Source organism: Larus michahellis, chromosome 20, assembly GCF_964199755.1.
Source record: "Larus michahellis chromosome 20, bLarMic1.1, whole genome shotgun sequence".
In the NCBI taxonomy this organism is placed as follows: Eukaryota; Metazoa; Chordata; class Aves; order Charadriiformes; family Laridae; genus Larus; species Larus michahellis.
Genome location: NC_133915.1, coordinates 5,784,996 through 5,799,575, shown reverse-complemented (window position 1 = coordinate 5,799,575; position 14,580 = coordinate 5,784,996). Strand labels below are relative to the sequence as shown.

At 48.9% G+C, this 14,580-nt stretch overlaps 1 protein-coding gene across 7 annotated transcripts in view; it reads right to left on the bottom strand.

The window, feature by feature from the left end:
• Nucleotides 1-14,580, bottom strand: part of LOXL2 (lysyl oxidase like 2) — a 60,044-nt gene that overhangs the window by 20,263 nt on the left and 25,201 nt on the right. For all 7 annotated transcript variants that reach the window (XM_074563862.1, XM_074563866.1, XM_074563867.1 and 4 more), the window contains one exon: nucleotides 4,272-4,483. In XM_074563862.1, coding sequence (XP_074419963.1) covers nucleotides 4,272-4,483 — 212 coding nt within the window. The remainder of the gene's footprint in view (nucleotides 1-4,271; nucleotides 4,484-14,580) is intronic.

Sequence of the window (14,580 nt, the reverse complement as noted above, 5' to 3'; positions counted from 1 at the left end):
TCACCATCCTCAGCCCTTGGACTGCTGGAGCTCAGCACCAAGGTCCCACTTGAACATTAAGTGGTCTCTTGGGCTGCAGAGCGACGGGGCAGATTCACACATACGTTACACACTGGAAAGCATCCGGAGGCGCCTGCGTTTGGTGACGCCGCTCCATCCTCGCCTTGCACGAGCCAGCTCTGCCCCACCACCCTTCACTCTGCATCCGCGGCACGGAAGCGAGAACCTGAAGGAGTATTTTCACCGAGGGCCCTCCGCAGACATGCGCGGAGAGGTCCGTGAACTCCAAAGCAGACAAGAAACACAGCCTGTCTTAGAGAAGTAATTACGGGGATGCCTTATAATAGCAAACAATGACCTCATCCTGGAAATTTCATGAGGCATTAACATCTGGTTGGTATTAGCAACCTTTGGTAGGCTGGGGAGAAATAGCCAGAGAAAGCCCCACCTCATTTCCCCCGGCCGAATATATAAAAAAAAAGTAGCATACAGATGATCTTCACAGACAGAAACTCAGGGCATTCTTGTTATTTACTTTTTAACACAGAAAGGGTGCAAGTCACCTCTCACTGGCCTTGGTATAAGCCAAGAGCAACGCCGCTCAGATCAGAGGTGTGAGCGAACAGTCATGCTGAGAGAGTTTAGTCAATTCTAGGTCAAGTTGGAGTCCAAACCATTTCTCCCGGTGAGGAGAGGTGGACCTTCATCACATAAGCTCGAGCCCAAAGGCTGTGGGAAGTGGCTGAGGGTTTAGTTAAAGGAACTTTGCTATGTAAGAATGTCTCTGAGAGGACTCGGGGAGCAGGAAACAAATCATTACACGCATAAATTCCGGGGAAAATTCACCCAGAACACACTGAACAGAAGCTGGTGAACTCCTCTGCAGGTGTTTAAGCATAAAGTTTTTACCCTTGCAAAACTGTTCAAGCATTTACTGAAGTTAAGTAGTTTGCTGTCTTCAGCCTGAGGGAGGCAGAAGAGAAGCCAGACCTGCCTCCTTCTGCTAAAGCCCTTAGGATCCTGGCTTTTCCAGGGAGAACGCAAACCATGAGGATCTCCACTACAAGCACAGAAGCGATTAACTGCCCTACACATCTGCCCAGACTCATAATGCTATGAGCAGACTGGTTAAACTGGGAGATACTGTTCAGACTGATGTTGAACGAACCACCCTGGAATTGCTGAGCTTCTCCATCCAGTTCTTTGACAAATCACAAAGCTGTAAGGCCTCGAGGAGGCATCAGGGCCATCTCTTTGCCTCAGGCATCTCCAGTCACAAACTTCTACTCTCCCCATCAGCCAAATGCATTTAATTGTACTCTGCTTTCTCAACCAGAGCAGGAATCGGGAGGAGGAGTTAATAAGCAGCGCCTATATAAAATCACTTTGAAGAATGAACAAGAGCATGGAAACAACATTGAGATTTGTTTCGTTTCCTAACATAAATCGTGCTGTCAACTGCAGAGCCTAAGTTACATTCAGGAATAAAAACCTGGCACCGGGACAACAATGAACTAAGTTGTTTTCTTTCAAGCAAGATCCATCTGCAGATCATTTCACCTCCCACCATTGTGCAGAAGCAGCGCAGAGCGCCAGCCAGCTCAGCGTGCAAAGCTGTACTTTGTGGCGAGTGGGACTGGCGGGGATGTGGGAAGGGGACACTCGCAGCCCCGGCCACCAGAAACCCGATTCCAGCCCATCTCCCAGCTGCGGAGCAGGAAAGGATCCGCTCTTGGGAGAACGGTATTTACAGATTAGGGAGAGCAAAAGCCCAAGAAATGAGAACAAAGTTTCTAAGGCTTCACATGGAGAGAGGGCTTGGTTCAAGAGACTCGCCAGAGACGAAACTCTTCCCTCCCCAAGAGGGGATGTGACTGGAAAGCACGAGGGACAAGCAGAGAGCAGTGCTCTCCTGGCCCAGGCGAGCAGATTGCAGGGGTTGTCATCATCCCAGTACGTCGATCGCAAAGCAAAGATCACTTCTGAAGTTCCCAGCCCAGAATGGGGAGGTTTCCCCCACCAGCAATGCTGGTTGTATGCGACACATCTGCCAGTAACACCAAGCACAAAGGCAAATGCCCCAAGAAAGAACGCAGCTTTTTAAACTACGCGAACCAAACAAAAGTGTCCAGCTGACAAAGTTTTACAAGTCTCTTCCCTCCGATAAAACGACATCCCATCTCCTTCCAACCTCGGATAATTTCAGCATATTTTCCAAAATATCTTTCTGGGGTGCGGGAGCCCAACAAGCCGTAAGTGAAAATGTGAGGGAGGTATTGGGGCACCGAGGCTACTCCAGCAACGCGTCCGGCTGGGTAGCAGAGATCTCCCAAGCCTGCTATTCGTAAGCACTGCACATTTATAACTCCAGCTCCGGTGAATGGGATTTTCAACATTGCTGAATATTGTGCTGAACAACCATGCCTCAGTTTTTCCATCTCTACGTGCACTATTGCAAGAGACACGACAATTACCAAGCACCCTTTTTATTTCAGGCAGATGGCTCCAGCTGCTGAAGTTAATGCTTTTCTTGGAAACGCAACCGCGAAGCAGGAAAAATCTACTTTGTCTTACTCGAGGTAATTTATTCTGCCCTCCTGCTCGGCTGCAGGGGATGGGAATCTCAGAGCTGAGTTAGAGGGAGACATGCTGCCCGGGTGGGAGCAAGCGCTCCTCTAACCGGTGTCCAGGGCAAAACATGAGACCGCCTGGTAGCGATTATTAATTCACTGCTCATCTCCCTGGGAAGCCCGAAAACAGAATTCCACTCGGGTTGTTCATTTTATATTCTTTGTGCTGCTATGCGGCTTTACGCTATTCCAACCCAAGGACCTCTTCAAATTGATCACGATCTTGCTAATGAAAGAAATGAAACGTGGCCAGCCGGTTCCAGAGGGAGCTTTCAGAAATAGCAATTGCACAGGCCAAAAGGAACAGGCAGGAAAACCACAACTCCTGCCTGGAGAATTCAGTTCTCCCCCTAACCGGTTGACACTTTCCCACTCCATAGGTCACAGTGTAGGAAAGAAACAAGACAGAATTTCACTTAAACTATTTTGCATCTGCTTCGGGGTGTCATTTCTAGGGAACGGTGTAGGAAGAACCACGTCTGTGATGAAGGCTGGTGACAAAACTCAAGCTGAAGCAACGACAACAAAAAAGACCAGAGCTCCTGGCTTTCAAGAAATGGGAAACCCAGCCTGAACGGATCAGCCTGCAGCTCTGAAAGACACAACGTTCTCCCTAGGGATCACTGTTTTCTTCCCTCGTTTTAAAACAATCTATAATTCTAGGAAGAAAAAGCAGCACCAAAACCACAACTGCCCCCAACCGCATCCTTCTACCAGCACCATCTCAGGCGCGCAGGCAGCAGCGGCGCGGGGAGGAGCAGCACGGGTGCTCTACTGACATTTTTAGCTCAGCACTGGGCTCAAGGCAGGCTCTAATGGACAGAGCAAGTCGTACCGAGTTAGAGATGGCTGGCAGCCCTTCCAGCCCGGGACCCCGAGGAATTGCCAGCGCCAAAGGAGCTGAACTGGGGTTAACGACAGTGGGAGATTTACTGGGAAATATTCCCCCGGGCAGAGCGCTCCTTTGTGGGTGATTTGGCAGCTGGACACCCATGAACCTTCGTGAGAGCCAGAGCAGTTGGTAAATGTGGGTAAACATGTCATGAGAGGTGTGAGACCAGGAATCGCACGCAGCAGCGGGGAGGAGGAACCTGGGCAACGAAGCACAACAAAGGCCTGTTTTATTCCAAGATTACTCGGTTGGAGCTTTCAGCACGTACCACATCTGATCCTACAGCTGGCTTTCTGCAGAGGGATGGGGAAAGCGGTTAGTTTTGCTTGCAGCTGATAGGTTTACCGGGAGAGCATGATCAGTTCGCTCACACCCATCCCCTGCACACAACACAAAACCTAATCCCATAACTGGTAAAGGAAATCACTACGCTATAGCTGGAAACAAAAAAGATTTCTTGGGCTGAGATGTCCACATCTCCTACTATATGATCTATCGAATACTAGAATTGATACTGCACTTGGGTCTTCAGCCGGAATGGCGAGGATCAAACACCTCCCCTGTCCGCACAAGGAAATTCTTGACATTTCAAATATTTACACAGAAGGAAAATCTGATGTGAAGGAATGAAGCAGTTGGAGGTTTTTCTACCTCAGGTCTCCAGTGTCATTTGACAATTTGCATTTTTGAACAAGGCCCCAAGTGTTCAAAGAAACACGCTCGTGTCTCATACAAAGCTCTGCTCTTACTTGTAGACGTTGGTGTTGTATTTCCTCTCGCTCGGAAATCCAAACATGCCGCAGACAACTCGGGAATTTTTCATGGTCCAGTGCTTGTCGCAGATCTGCTTCCAGGTCCCTTGGTCTTTCACCTCCACGTAACCCTCGGTGACAGGCACCCGCTTGCGGTAGGTGGCGAGGATGGCGCGGATCCTTATGTCCTCCACCTGGATGTTCATGTTCTGGAAGCATAAAAGAAACACAAATGATGCCGGCTTGCGAGGAAACGGGTTGTCTGGCTTCGAGGTGGGGAACAAAACCCAGTTCTGCTCAGGGTTACGGCTGAGCAGAGGGAGGCAGGAGGAAGAGCTGTTTAGGAAAAGACACAACAGGGAAGCAAACAAACAAAAAAAAGAGCATGATTTTACAAAAGGCTACGTAACAAATCTTGTTTGTTACTTAAATTCCTTGAAGTGCTGGTTTTAGAAGCACAGTGACCTTAATTTAGTCTTGGCTACTATGGAAGTGAACCGAGCTCGGCTTTGGTAGGGCCACCTTAATGCTGGCAGGGAGCAGGCAGGGAAGGATGCTGGGGCCCTCATCAGCCACTGGGGCTCTCATCAGCCACCGGGCATCCCTTCCCGACCTGGGCCAGGCAGGCGCTGTGAAAGCTGGGATCCCGATGTGCTGACACCGGCATTTCCCTGCTTCCCCAAGTGACTCATTTGCTGTCCCAAGTAACACTTCGGTTCCTGCTCCAGCCAAAGCAAGCGCTACTTGGGACAGCAGACGAGTCACGAAGGTTGAATGGATTTCACATTTGGAGCCTACATGAGGACACCGCACAAACAAACCAAGCCCAAAAGCGAAGGCTGACTGGAAAATATCCACTATGGCAAGCAATTACAAAAGAGCTACTGAAAATTTTATAACTTGCTTCCAGGGGACTTTTTCTTGTCAAAAATGTATAAAACCACGTGGTTCTGCTAACAGTTACATCAGAACTGAGGAATCCTCCCCTCCCCTCGCTCAAGTTCAATCACTTGGAAAAGAAAAATGCCCAGAGCTTTAAAGAGACACAGGCCTCCGGTTACCCATCAGCGGCACACACAGGTATTGAAGTCAGGGAGATCACAGCAGGACATGCAGCGTCCTGCACATTACACGTGGCGCATCCATTCTCCAGATGCTTCACCGACACTGATGCAACCAACAGACCCCGGGGAAATGGAAACCAACAGCAGAGAAAGAGCCTGTTGGGCAGGGAACGGGGCTGGCATCTCCTCCTCATCCACTGCTCTGCCCGCACTGCCTTGGGCAAGTCACTTAAAGCCTTTTTTCCCCCCTCCTTTTCTTTTCGTCTTCTCCCCGCCTCCTCCTTTTCTTTTTTTTCCTTGTTTTTTCTTTATTAGCTACCTTTATCACCCAGTTTTACAGCAAACCAGGATCACCGGTTCCTCCTTTTACCTTCAGCTGCAGGAATTCAGTCCTGCAGCAACTTGGCTGGAGCATCCATGAGACACCCGCAGTGACCCTGGGAAACAGGACGTTGTGATTTCCCCAGTAGGACAGCCCTACTCATACAAGGCTCACAGTTCGGGCTGAGGTTTTGAAAGCTCTCGTAGCCTCAAGAAATAAAAACCAACCACAACGATATCCAAGTTACATCTGAGACACTTTAAGGTGCTCAAAGGGGCTGATGCAAGAGCAAACTTGCGCACCTCCTGTGTAGTCTGGGAAGTCCATTTGCAACACAAAAGGTTCCTCCTGCATTTGGCAGGTCGTCTTGAAATATTGCACAGCTCTTGACTACGTGCTCTCAGGGAAGTAGCAGAGCCTCCGCGCGTTGACGGCCTCCCCAGGCTGGTTTCCAAAGCCTGCAACTCACTTTTCCCCTGGTGCAGCTTATGAAATGTTTCCAGCCCTTCACTTAATGGAGAAAACGTGTTTACCTGGAGCTACAGACCAGTGCTGCCTCAGAGAGCACCTTGTTTCTCTGCTCCCTCTACCTTGCCTTCATTTCTTCACCAGGAAACAAGAGGTAAACCAAAGCCTTAAATCCATTTGGAAACAGCTTTGGCTGATGAAGATCTAAAAGCGTTTTTAGTAAAAGCCTGCTAAAAAGGATTAAGCCAAAGGACAGAGCGCCAAAGCTTAAAATTGTACTGTAAAAAGCACATGAAAAGATAGCAGCTTAGCAGCTAGGGAGGAAATTTGCACTGACAGCTGAGAAAGAGGGTGAGACGGCCGAAGTGAGTTTTTCCGTCTGTCTCTGCAGGACAGATCCACCCTATATAAAGCCCTAAGTATGTTTGCTACGCGCAGTTACGTCAGTATCAGCCCTACTGCATATTAAAGTACCCGAAATGGAACATTTTCCCAGACTAGACCTGACATCACCAACGTGCTAAAACCCACCCGTGGTTTTCACTTGACAGCCATTTCCATTTTGCTTGAATTTAGACGGTTTGGAGGCCGCAGCCAGTCCTCAGCAGGCCGGAGAGGAGGAGCGTTGGGAGCAGAGCGTGATTTCTCGTTCAGGAACCACGTTCAAGATGCCTGTGTTTTGTGAAGAAGCTGCACAACAGCAGTTGCTAGCCCCATTGGGATCATGCAGAGTGCCGTTCCAGATGTTCAACATCTGCCTGATGCTTTCACCGCCGAGCAGCAGCAGCATTATTCCCATGTTGCACCTATTAGTCATCGTTAATACATCGCTATTCTCACTACCGCACCATCAGAGGTCTTCACAGAGGTGGAAGGTGGTGACAAATCCAAACAGCCTCCAAGGTAAACAGAGCACTCAAAGGACGGGAGAAAGCAGTGATTCTCAGCCCCCTTTTGATTGAGAAATAAGGTGCAGAGGGAGCAAACTGCTTGTCCAAAAGACCACAAGGGCAGGAAATCGCATCCAAGTATCCCGAGGCCTCAACTCTAACCCCCAGGTGAAGATCCCTCCAGCAGCAGGAACATCAGCTAAACCTCTAGCACTAAAGCACTCACGTTCTGATCAACCACATTCATTTTTTTTTTTCCCTCCTTCCCACCCCATCAACCTACCAGGAGCACAAAACCAGAGACATCCAACCTGTCTCCGACAGCTGCCAATAACACATGCTGAGGAAAGAGCATCCGAACAGGGCAACACGCAGCAATTCCTCCCTGCAGCTTCCGAGCATCTCTATCTCGCAGAATTTCCAAGCCAGAGGGTGTATTTCAATGTTCAAAAAACCCTGGATGGGTTTGAGAATCCCTGCTGAGATTTATGATAGCAGAGCAACAGGCAACCACAGAAACCAGCCCACCAAACCAGAGAAGGGGAGAGAGGAGTCACAAAGTTGCAAAAAATAAGAAATGAAAAAAATGAAAGCTTGGGAACGCTGTTAGGGACCTGACGATTCGCCTGTTATTTTTGCAATTAGTTCAGCAGCTTAGTAAATAAAACCAGGTTGCTCCATCTGTTTCCAGAAGAGCTCTGACCACTGCAGGAGTGGCGATGCTGGAGTCCCAGGAAAGGATCCTGGGTTGCCCTGACCCAGCGCGGTACCCGTAACCCAGCCTGGGGCTCGGGATGCCTGCTCTTCTTACTTCCAGGCTGGGTGTTGGGGCATGTCTTTTCCACTAACTGATGGGACTGGGTTGTCCTTGCTGGTCATTTTACAGAAGTGAAAAATAAGGTGCAAATTGACTGGCTTGGTCTTGGAATTGAAAAAACATTGTCAGAGCCAGCACGATACCTCAGGCACTGCAGGCTCCAGTGCAAAGGTCCCACAACACGTCTCTCTTCCCCCAGAGATGCTGACACACACACAAAAAGAAATCCTGCTCCGACTTGGGACTCTGTTTTAGCACATCCAACTCTTTTGTCATGGTTTTTTGCCTGCTATTTGCCAAGGAAGAAGGGGAAAAAAAAAAAAAAGTGAGCAAACTAGCAAGAAATAAGCCATCATTTCATTCCCTGGAGGGTATTTCAATCTTCTGATAGCTCTAGCAGGCCGGCACGCAGTGACATTTTCATGATCTGTCTGAGAGCAAAACCAATCCACATCCATTCCCCTTTCTGCTCCCAGAGAGTGGGTTTAGAGCAGAGAATTATTGATAGAGCAACTCAAGGGTTTGCACTGAGTCTGAACAAACAGCAAAACGTCTGAAAAGAATTCAAATGCTTTAAACCTCAGCTTTCTATTGAAAGATTAAGGAACAAAGGCTCAAAATAAGTATACTGTAGGTTTCTCAAGGAGAAAGGACTGCTAAGAGCTTTCTCCCGATAACTTTTTGCAGATTTGAGTGGTTTCCTTTCATTGCAGAGTTTTTGTCACACTGGGAGTATTCAATAATGCAAATACACACAGACTTACATTTTATCTTCCAGCACCAACGTGTAGAGCAGCTGGGCTAATGGTGAAAACAGACTCCACAGAAGAATCAGAAGCAAACAATACTTAATAGCTAGAGCAGACTTTTTTCAAATCGCCTTCTCCACACTTTATGTACACGTGGAAACAAACGCCTACAACAAGCTGTCATATCAACAAGGAAACCTCATCTCTGAAAGCTTGGCTTATTTTCACATTATAGCCAGACCACCGAAGCCCCAAGGTAGACTGGTAAATCCTCTGAAGGATATCTGAGGATCACAAAGCAGGTATCTGCAACCAGCTGGGAAGCTGAATGCACGCCTGCCAAGCTCCCACCCTCAGGTATCGACCACAAAGTCGAGCACTCAACAATATTTCAGGAGCCAAGCGGTCATTCACCAAAGCAGCAATGCGACCTCTAGGAACTAAAACTGGCTTGACTGCACCCCAAATTACAGGTAGGGAAAGAGAGGCCCAAGCTCCAAAGCCTATGGGGACATGCTTCGCTCAGTCCGAGGTCGAGGAGCACAAAGCAGGGAGAAAACCACGCACAAACCCACAGCTCAGCTCCCTCGAGGCAGGGGAAAACGTTTCTGGGGGTTTCCACCTGCAAGAGAGGAGACCAAGCCCAGAAAGAGTTAAATCTCATGTCTCACGCTTGACAGTCCTCCCCTTCTAGGCTAGCTTTGCGCAATTTCTACCTAGTTAGGCCAACAGCTGCGGAGATGTGTGTGCCAGCCTTTTTCCTTTTTTTTTTTTTTTTCCCCTCCCCCCTAAACTCTGAGTCTTAGAATTCAGCTACAGCATAATTCAGATCTGGATCTCCAACCTCTCCTTTGCTTATGAAACAATCCCACCCACATACTTGAGGCTGAATCAGCTCTTGCCTTTGCTTTCTGCTCTCCAGAAGGCTGCTGGTTCACAGGATGGCGTGTCTCGCGTTGCTGACCCCGCGCACGGAGTTCGCAGGTCTGCTCCATCGCTACCGGCCTCACGCATCAAGCCGAAGCTCCGCTTTCGGCAGAGACATCCATTCTGGCACAGACCAACTCCATTAAGGGAGTAAGCACACAAGCACCAAGAATCCCTAAGGCATTTTTCTCCTGCTTGAGTTAAGCCTCTTTAGCCTTGAAAGGTGTGAAGAAACAGCAAGATAAAGCTGGGTATGGAGGGCAGGGGGAGGAAGCGCAGAACATCTATTCCTAGATCCAACGTTCTGCCTTCCACACCAACCTGCTTTTCACTGGAGCCACTTGACTGCGTGGAGTGATATAAAAATCAGAGCGAAGCTAAAATAACTCCGCTCTGAGGCTGAAGAGATCCTGCTCAGTTCTGCCACGTATCTCCTGTGTGGTTTCAGCCACACAAACTCACTTCCCCACCTCCTCGCTGTCACTTCTGGGCCCTTCCTTGCACTTCTCCACCCCTCTGGAAAGGGAAGACAACACTCAGCCTGTCTCACCTGCTCCGAATCGCAGACCCTCTGCAGCAAAGGCTTCGCATCTGTATTTGCCCAAAGCAAAGGTGTGATTTTGGTTGGGACTTCCAACATTACTACAATACAAATTTGTATAAAAATGAGGGGGGAAAAAAAATAGCATCAAGCTATTCTGGGTCGGGCCATATTCCCTTCCACCCCCCTCCTTTCCTCGCCAAGAGCCACATCCAAGACCCGCACTGCTGCTCCTCTTCAGTCCCGGACACAAAAGCCCAGCCCAAGCCAACGTGCTGTGCTCTGTTACGAAACCAATGAATCTCAGCTTCAGAAAGCTGGGGCCTGCCCGGAGACAGCGAAAAGAAAGGGGTTTGTTTTTGAGCTTTCACAAAAGCATTCCTGGCTTGGAAAGTTTTCACATGAGCCTCAGCTGCTTTTGTTTCCATTCTCTGAACCAAATGCTTCCCCACGGCTTCGGATCCGATTGCAAAAACTGACACAACTTTCATAACATTTTCTTTCACCTTTTGCCATCTGTTTTGTGTTGCCAGAACAGTTATGCCCAGGACAGCATGCCTGTGTCCTCCTCCACTGCCCAAGCCCAGCGATACCCTTTTCTTCTTGCAAGAGCCCCGAGGATGCACAGTAATCGATACAGGGAGGAGATCCCGTTCCTAGAAACCCAACAGCTCCTGGCTGAACACAAGCCATCGCAGCTGGGATTGCAGAGGGGCTCTTCAGAAGAGCATCTCAACACTCACTTAAAACACCCACCCACGCGCTCAGTGATGGCACTGAGAAACCAGCTAGAGAAGGGCATGGGGCAGGCGGGCCTGAGCAGCTACGGCTGTAGGTGTCCCCCCCCTGCAGCCAGATAAACCACTCACATGCAGGCAGAAAGGGAGCCGGAATGAAATTTTGCTTCTGTGTATTTTACTTCAGTGTTTTTTCAAAAAGCCATGACGATGAGTGATGCTGAGGATTGCAGGGCAGTGGAGATATTCGGTACTGGCAGCTCTTCGGTCGCCAGGTGACGGTACAAACGGGCAGTTTAGGCAGAGGTGCAGTTCTCCCCACAAATCTTCGATTTAACGAACGCAAGGAGCCTGTGTGCTGTCTCTGTCTACTCCATATCCATTGCTCTCCTGCTTTAACATTCCCCGTATCCCACTGGAAGTGCTCTTTCCCTCCCTATGCCTGACCTATCCCACTGCCCCTTAGATGCAAAAACCTATTCATATCATCATTTTTCACTTAGAACAGAGTGCCAGGATTTCTTGGCTTCCCAAGCACCAAGACACCTGAACAAGAAACGAATTGGTTTATTTTTTTGCAATTAAGAACATAAACAAAAATCTTTCCACGTAGACTTTGTTCATCCCAGAGACACCTGCTCTCCTGTGTTTAAACTCTTAACGTACTTCCACTGAAGTCTCAGCTACCTCCGTCTTTTCCACTGAAGACGACTTGTTACAAAGCTATCTCTTCACATACGTCGGAACGGGTGGAATCTGTTTGGATTTAAACATCTGGTGCTGTGCTTCTGAGTCACTAACAAGGTCCCAGCTGTTAAACAAACACGGTCAAATAGATGCTGCAAGACGCAAGACAGAGACAGGCTACCCACGGGGGACAGAAATCCCCTGGGGACATTGTGCTGCGTTAGACTCCAAGCACTTTTTGTTCTGGGTTTGTGCAGTACAAAAGGGTAAGGGATGAGAGAGCAATTCAGGATTAGGGTCCAGGAGCAAATACAGTGCAGATTATAAATGACAAAAGCCGAGGCCCTTTGCTAAGCCATGAAACGCTTCAGCGGCAGCCTCACGGTTGCCAATGCAAAGCAGGCTAATGAAAAAAAGAGAAAAGAAAGGCTGGTGACAGAAGCGAGCGAGAGAAGGCAGGAGCACTGAACCCTGGCGATACTTCGGCACGGCTGGGAGGCTCAGCTCAGGAGAGGATGCGGCTCTGCTCTGTGAGCATCAGCGGCCGAGGGCTTCTCAATCAGCAAAATTTTACGTTCTCCATTTCCCTTCTACTGAGCTATTTTAAAGACAATCTGGATCAGCCACTGTAAGCTAGCCAAATTTACTACCTGACCTCCGCACTGCAAACCAGAACAAGCTCATACTCTGCTCTCAGGCTTAGTTAAATATTGTCTTGTGTAACAGGGAAGTGGTGTCGCATCCAGCACAACGGCTGTCACTGCTTTTGGGCCCCTCGCTACAAAATAGACCTTGAGGTGCTGGAATGTGTCCAGAGAAGGGCAACGGAGCTGGTGAGGGGTCCGGAGCACAAGGAGAAGGGGCTGGAGAACTTCTGAGGAGCGACTGAGGGAGCTGGGGGTGTTCAGCCTGGAGAAGAGGAGGCTGAGGGGAGACCTTCTCGCTCTCCACAGCTCCCTGAAAGGAGGGGGTAGCCAGGGGGGGTCGGTCTCTTCTCCCAAGGAACAGGCAATGGGACAAGAAGGAACAGCCTCAAGTTGCACCAGGGGAGGTTTAGGATAGATGTTAGGAAAAATTCTTGCACCGAAAGGGTTATTAAGCATTGGAACAGGCTGCGCAGGGAAGGGGTTGAGGCACCGTCCCTGGGGGGATTTAAAAGCCGGGCAGACGCAGCGCTTAGAGATATGGGTTAGTGATGGGTTTTGTCAGAGTCAGGTTGATGGTTGGACTGGATGATCTGAAAGGTCCCTTCCAACCCAGGCCATTCCATGATGCTACTCAGGCCCTGGATACAGTGGGTACAAGGAGACAGAGAAGTTACCCGTCCCCCGAGGAACTGCAGCAAACCAACACCAGCCTCGGTGCTTCCTCAGCCCTGCCAGCTCCAGAGCTCACACCTCCTGCTCGACGACAAACACCAGCTCCCTCCCCAGCAAACCCAGCACCCCGTCATGCCGCGAGCCATCACAAAGAAACCATTGAGGCAAGCAGTTAGAAACTACCGCACACACACACTTTAAAATTATAGCACTAAAGCTCAGCAGTGGCTTGTCCCAACAGCAGCTTAACTAATATTTGTCTGGAGTTAGAGATGCTGAGACCCCTTCTAGACGCACAAAGCATCAGCGTTTATGTTACACGTGGACTTATGTTTAGAGAAATAAACATTTACACCAAGGGGAAAGAAAATAAAACACTGTTGTCATAACAAACAGGCAAATAAACCTTTTATTGTCAAGCATTCTTGAGAACCGGACAGCCAAGACGTAGAGCTGAAGCCTCAGATGGCGGTGACCTAAGTTGCAACTCCCCACCGTATGGAGAGAGTCTCCACTGATTTGCGGGGCAAAAAGCTAAAGAAGAGGAAGAATCATCTATGTGCCAAGCGACAACGGCCCTTTCCTTCTCCCCTCCTTACACCTTCCTGTTAGGAGCAGCTCAGCTTTTGGAAGCATTTTGTATGGCCTCATCCACTGAGGCCAATTTAACTGAAAGCTCCCAAGCAGGACTTAGCAATGCCCTTTCCCACCGGTTAAAAAACCTGGACAATATAGTCGAACCCACTTTTAACCTGGCATAAGCAGAGCCTTTGAGCCACCGGGCTTTGAAGTGAGATATTTTAATATTTTTTTTTTATGCTTCATGTACACCCAGAAGGGAAAAGAAGGACAGAAATAGCAGCACAGCCTGGTATGTTTAGCTAGACCTTGTCTGCCCACCGTCTGGCCAAAGCTACGGTCTAGTCTCAGGTACCAGATCTATTTGTGAACTTGTAAGGGCTGCAGAAATTCAATATATTTAGAGTATGTCCTATTTGAAGCCTGTGTGTGTGCACACAGAGGAAGAGGGTGGACAACAAATATTTTGTTAAGGATGTTTTGGGGGATAGGTTAAAAAAAAAAATACCTAGCGTGCGTTTATTTAAGAAATATATTAAGGGCAGGACCTAGTTACTGTGGTCTTAAAATTGCTGGTCAAGCCAGTAAGGCAGTCGCAGGTGGGCCCGTGCTGCGTTTGGACAACACAGAGTGGCCACACGGACTGTTTGAAAAAGCAGGGACAGCATTCCCTGCTCCTGGGCTTGCGAACACACATTCAATCATTTTGATTTCAGAGCTTCTGGCATCCTGCAAAGACTCAGGAAAACATTTAAGCCTGTGCACACATTGAAACCGCAAGCTCTGGCACCGCAGAAAGGAACCTCAAAGCAGGTCCGCGCTACCCACCCCACCGCTATCAGACACTTGCGAGCTGCAGGACAAGAAGCGACCAACAGTCATACTGCACTTCTGTGTGGATTTTATCCTGCTCTTTGCACCTTTTGCCATGGCATCTTAGTGGATGGAGGGGTGCAGTTCAGGACGATCAAGATGCACAGGTTCTGCTGCCGGCTCCGTTTTTCCATTTAGCTCCTAGAACCTGTCCCTTCCCCTTGCGGGCTCCCCCTGCCCCATCCGCAGGACAGATACGGTGCTTACTGGGGGCAAACAAACAGCCCAAGGGCCCACAAGATCAAAGATCTTTCGCTAAAGCAGCAGATTCCCACTTGTTATGTTTTGCAAAGCTTGAATTATTGCAGTTCAGCGTATATATTTATAGCACTT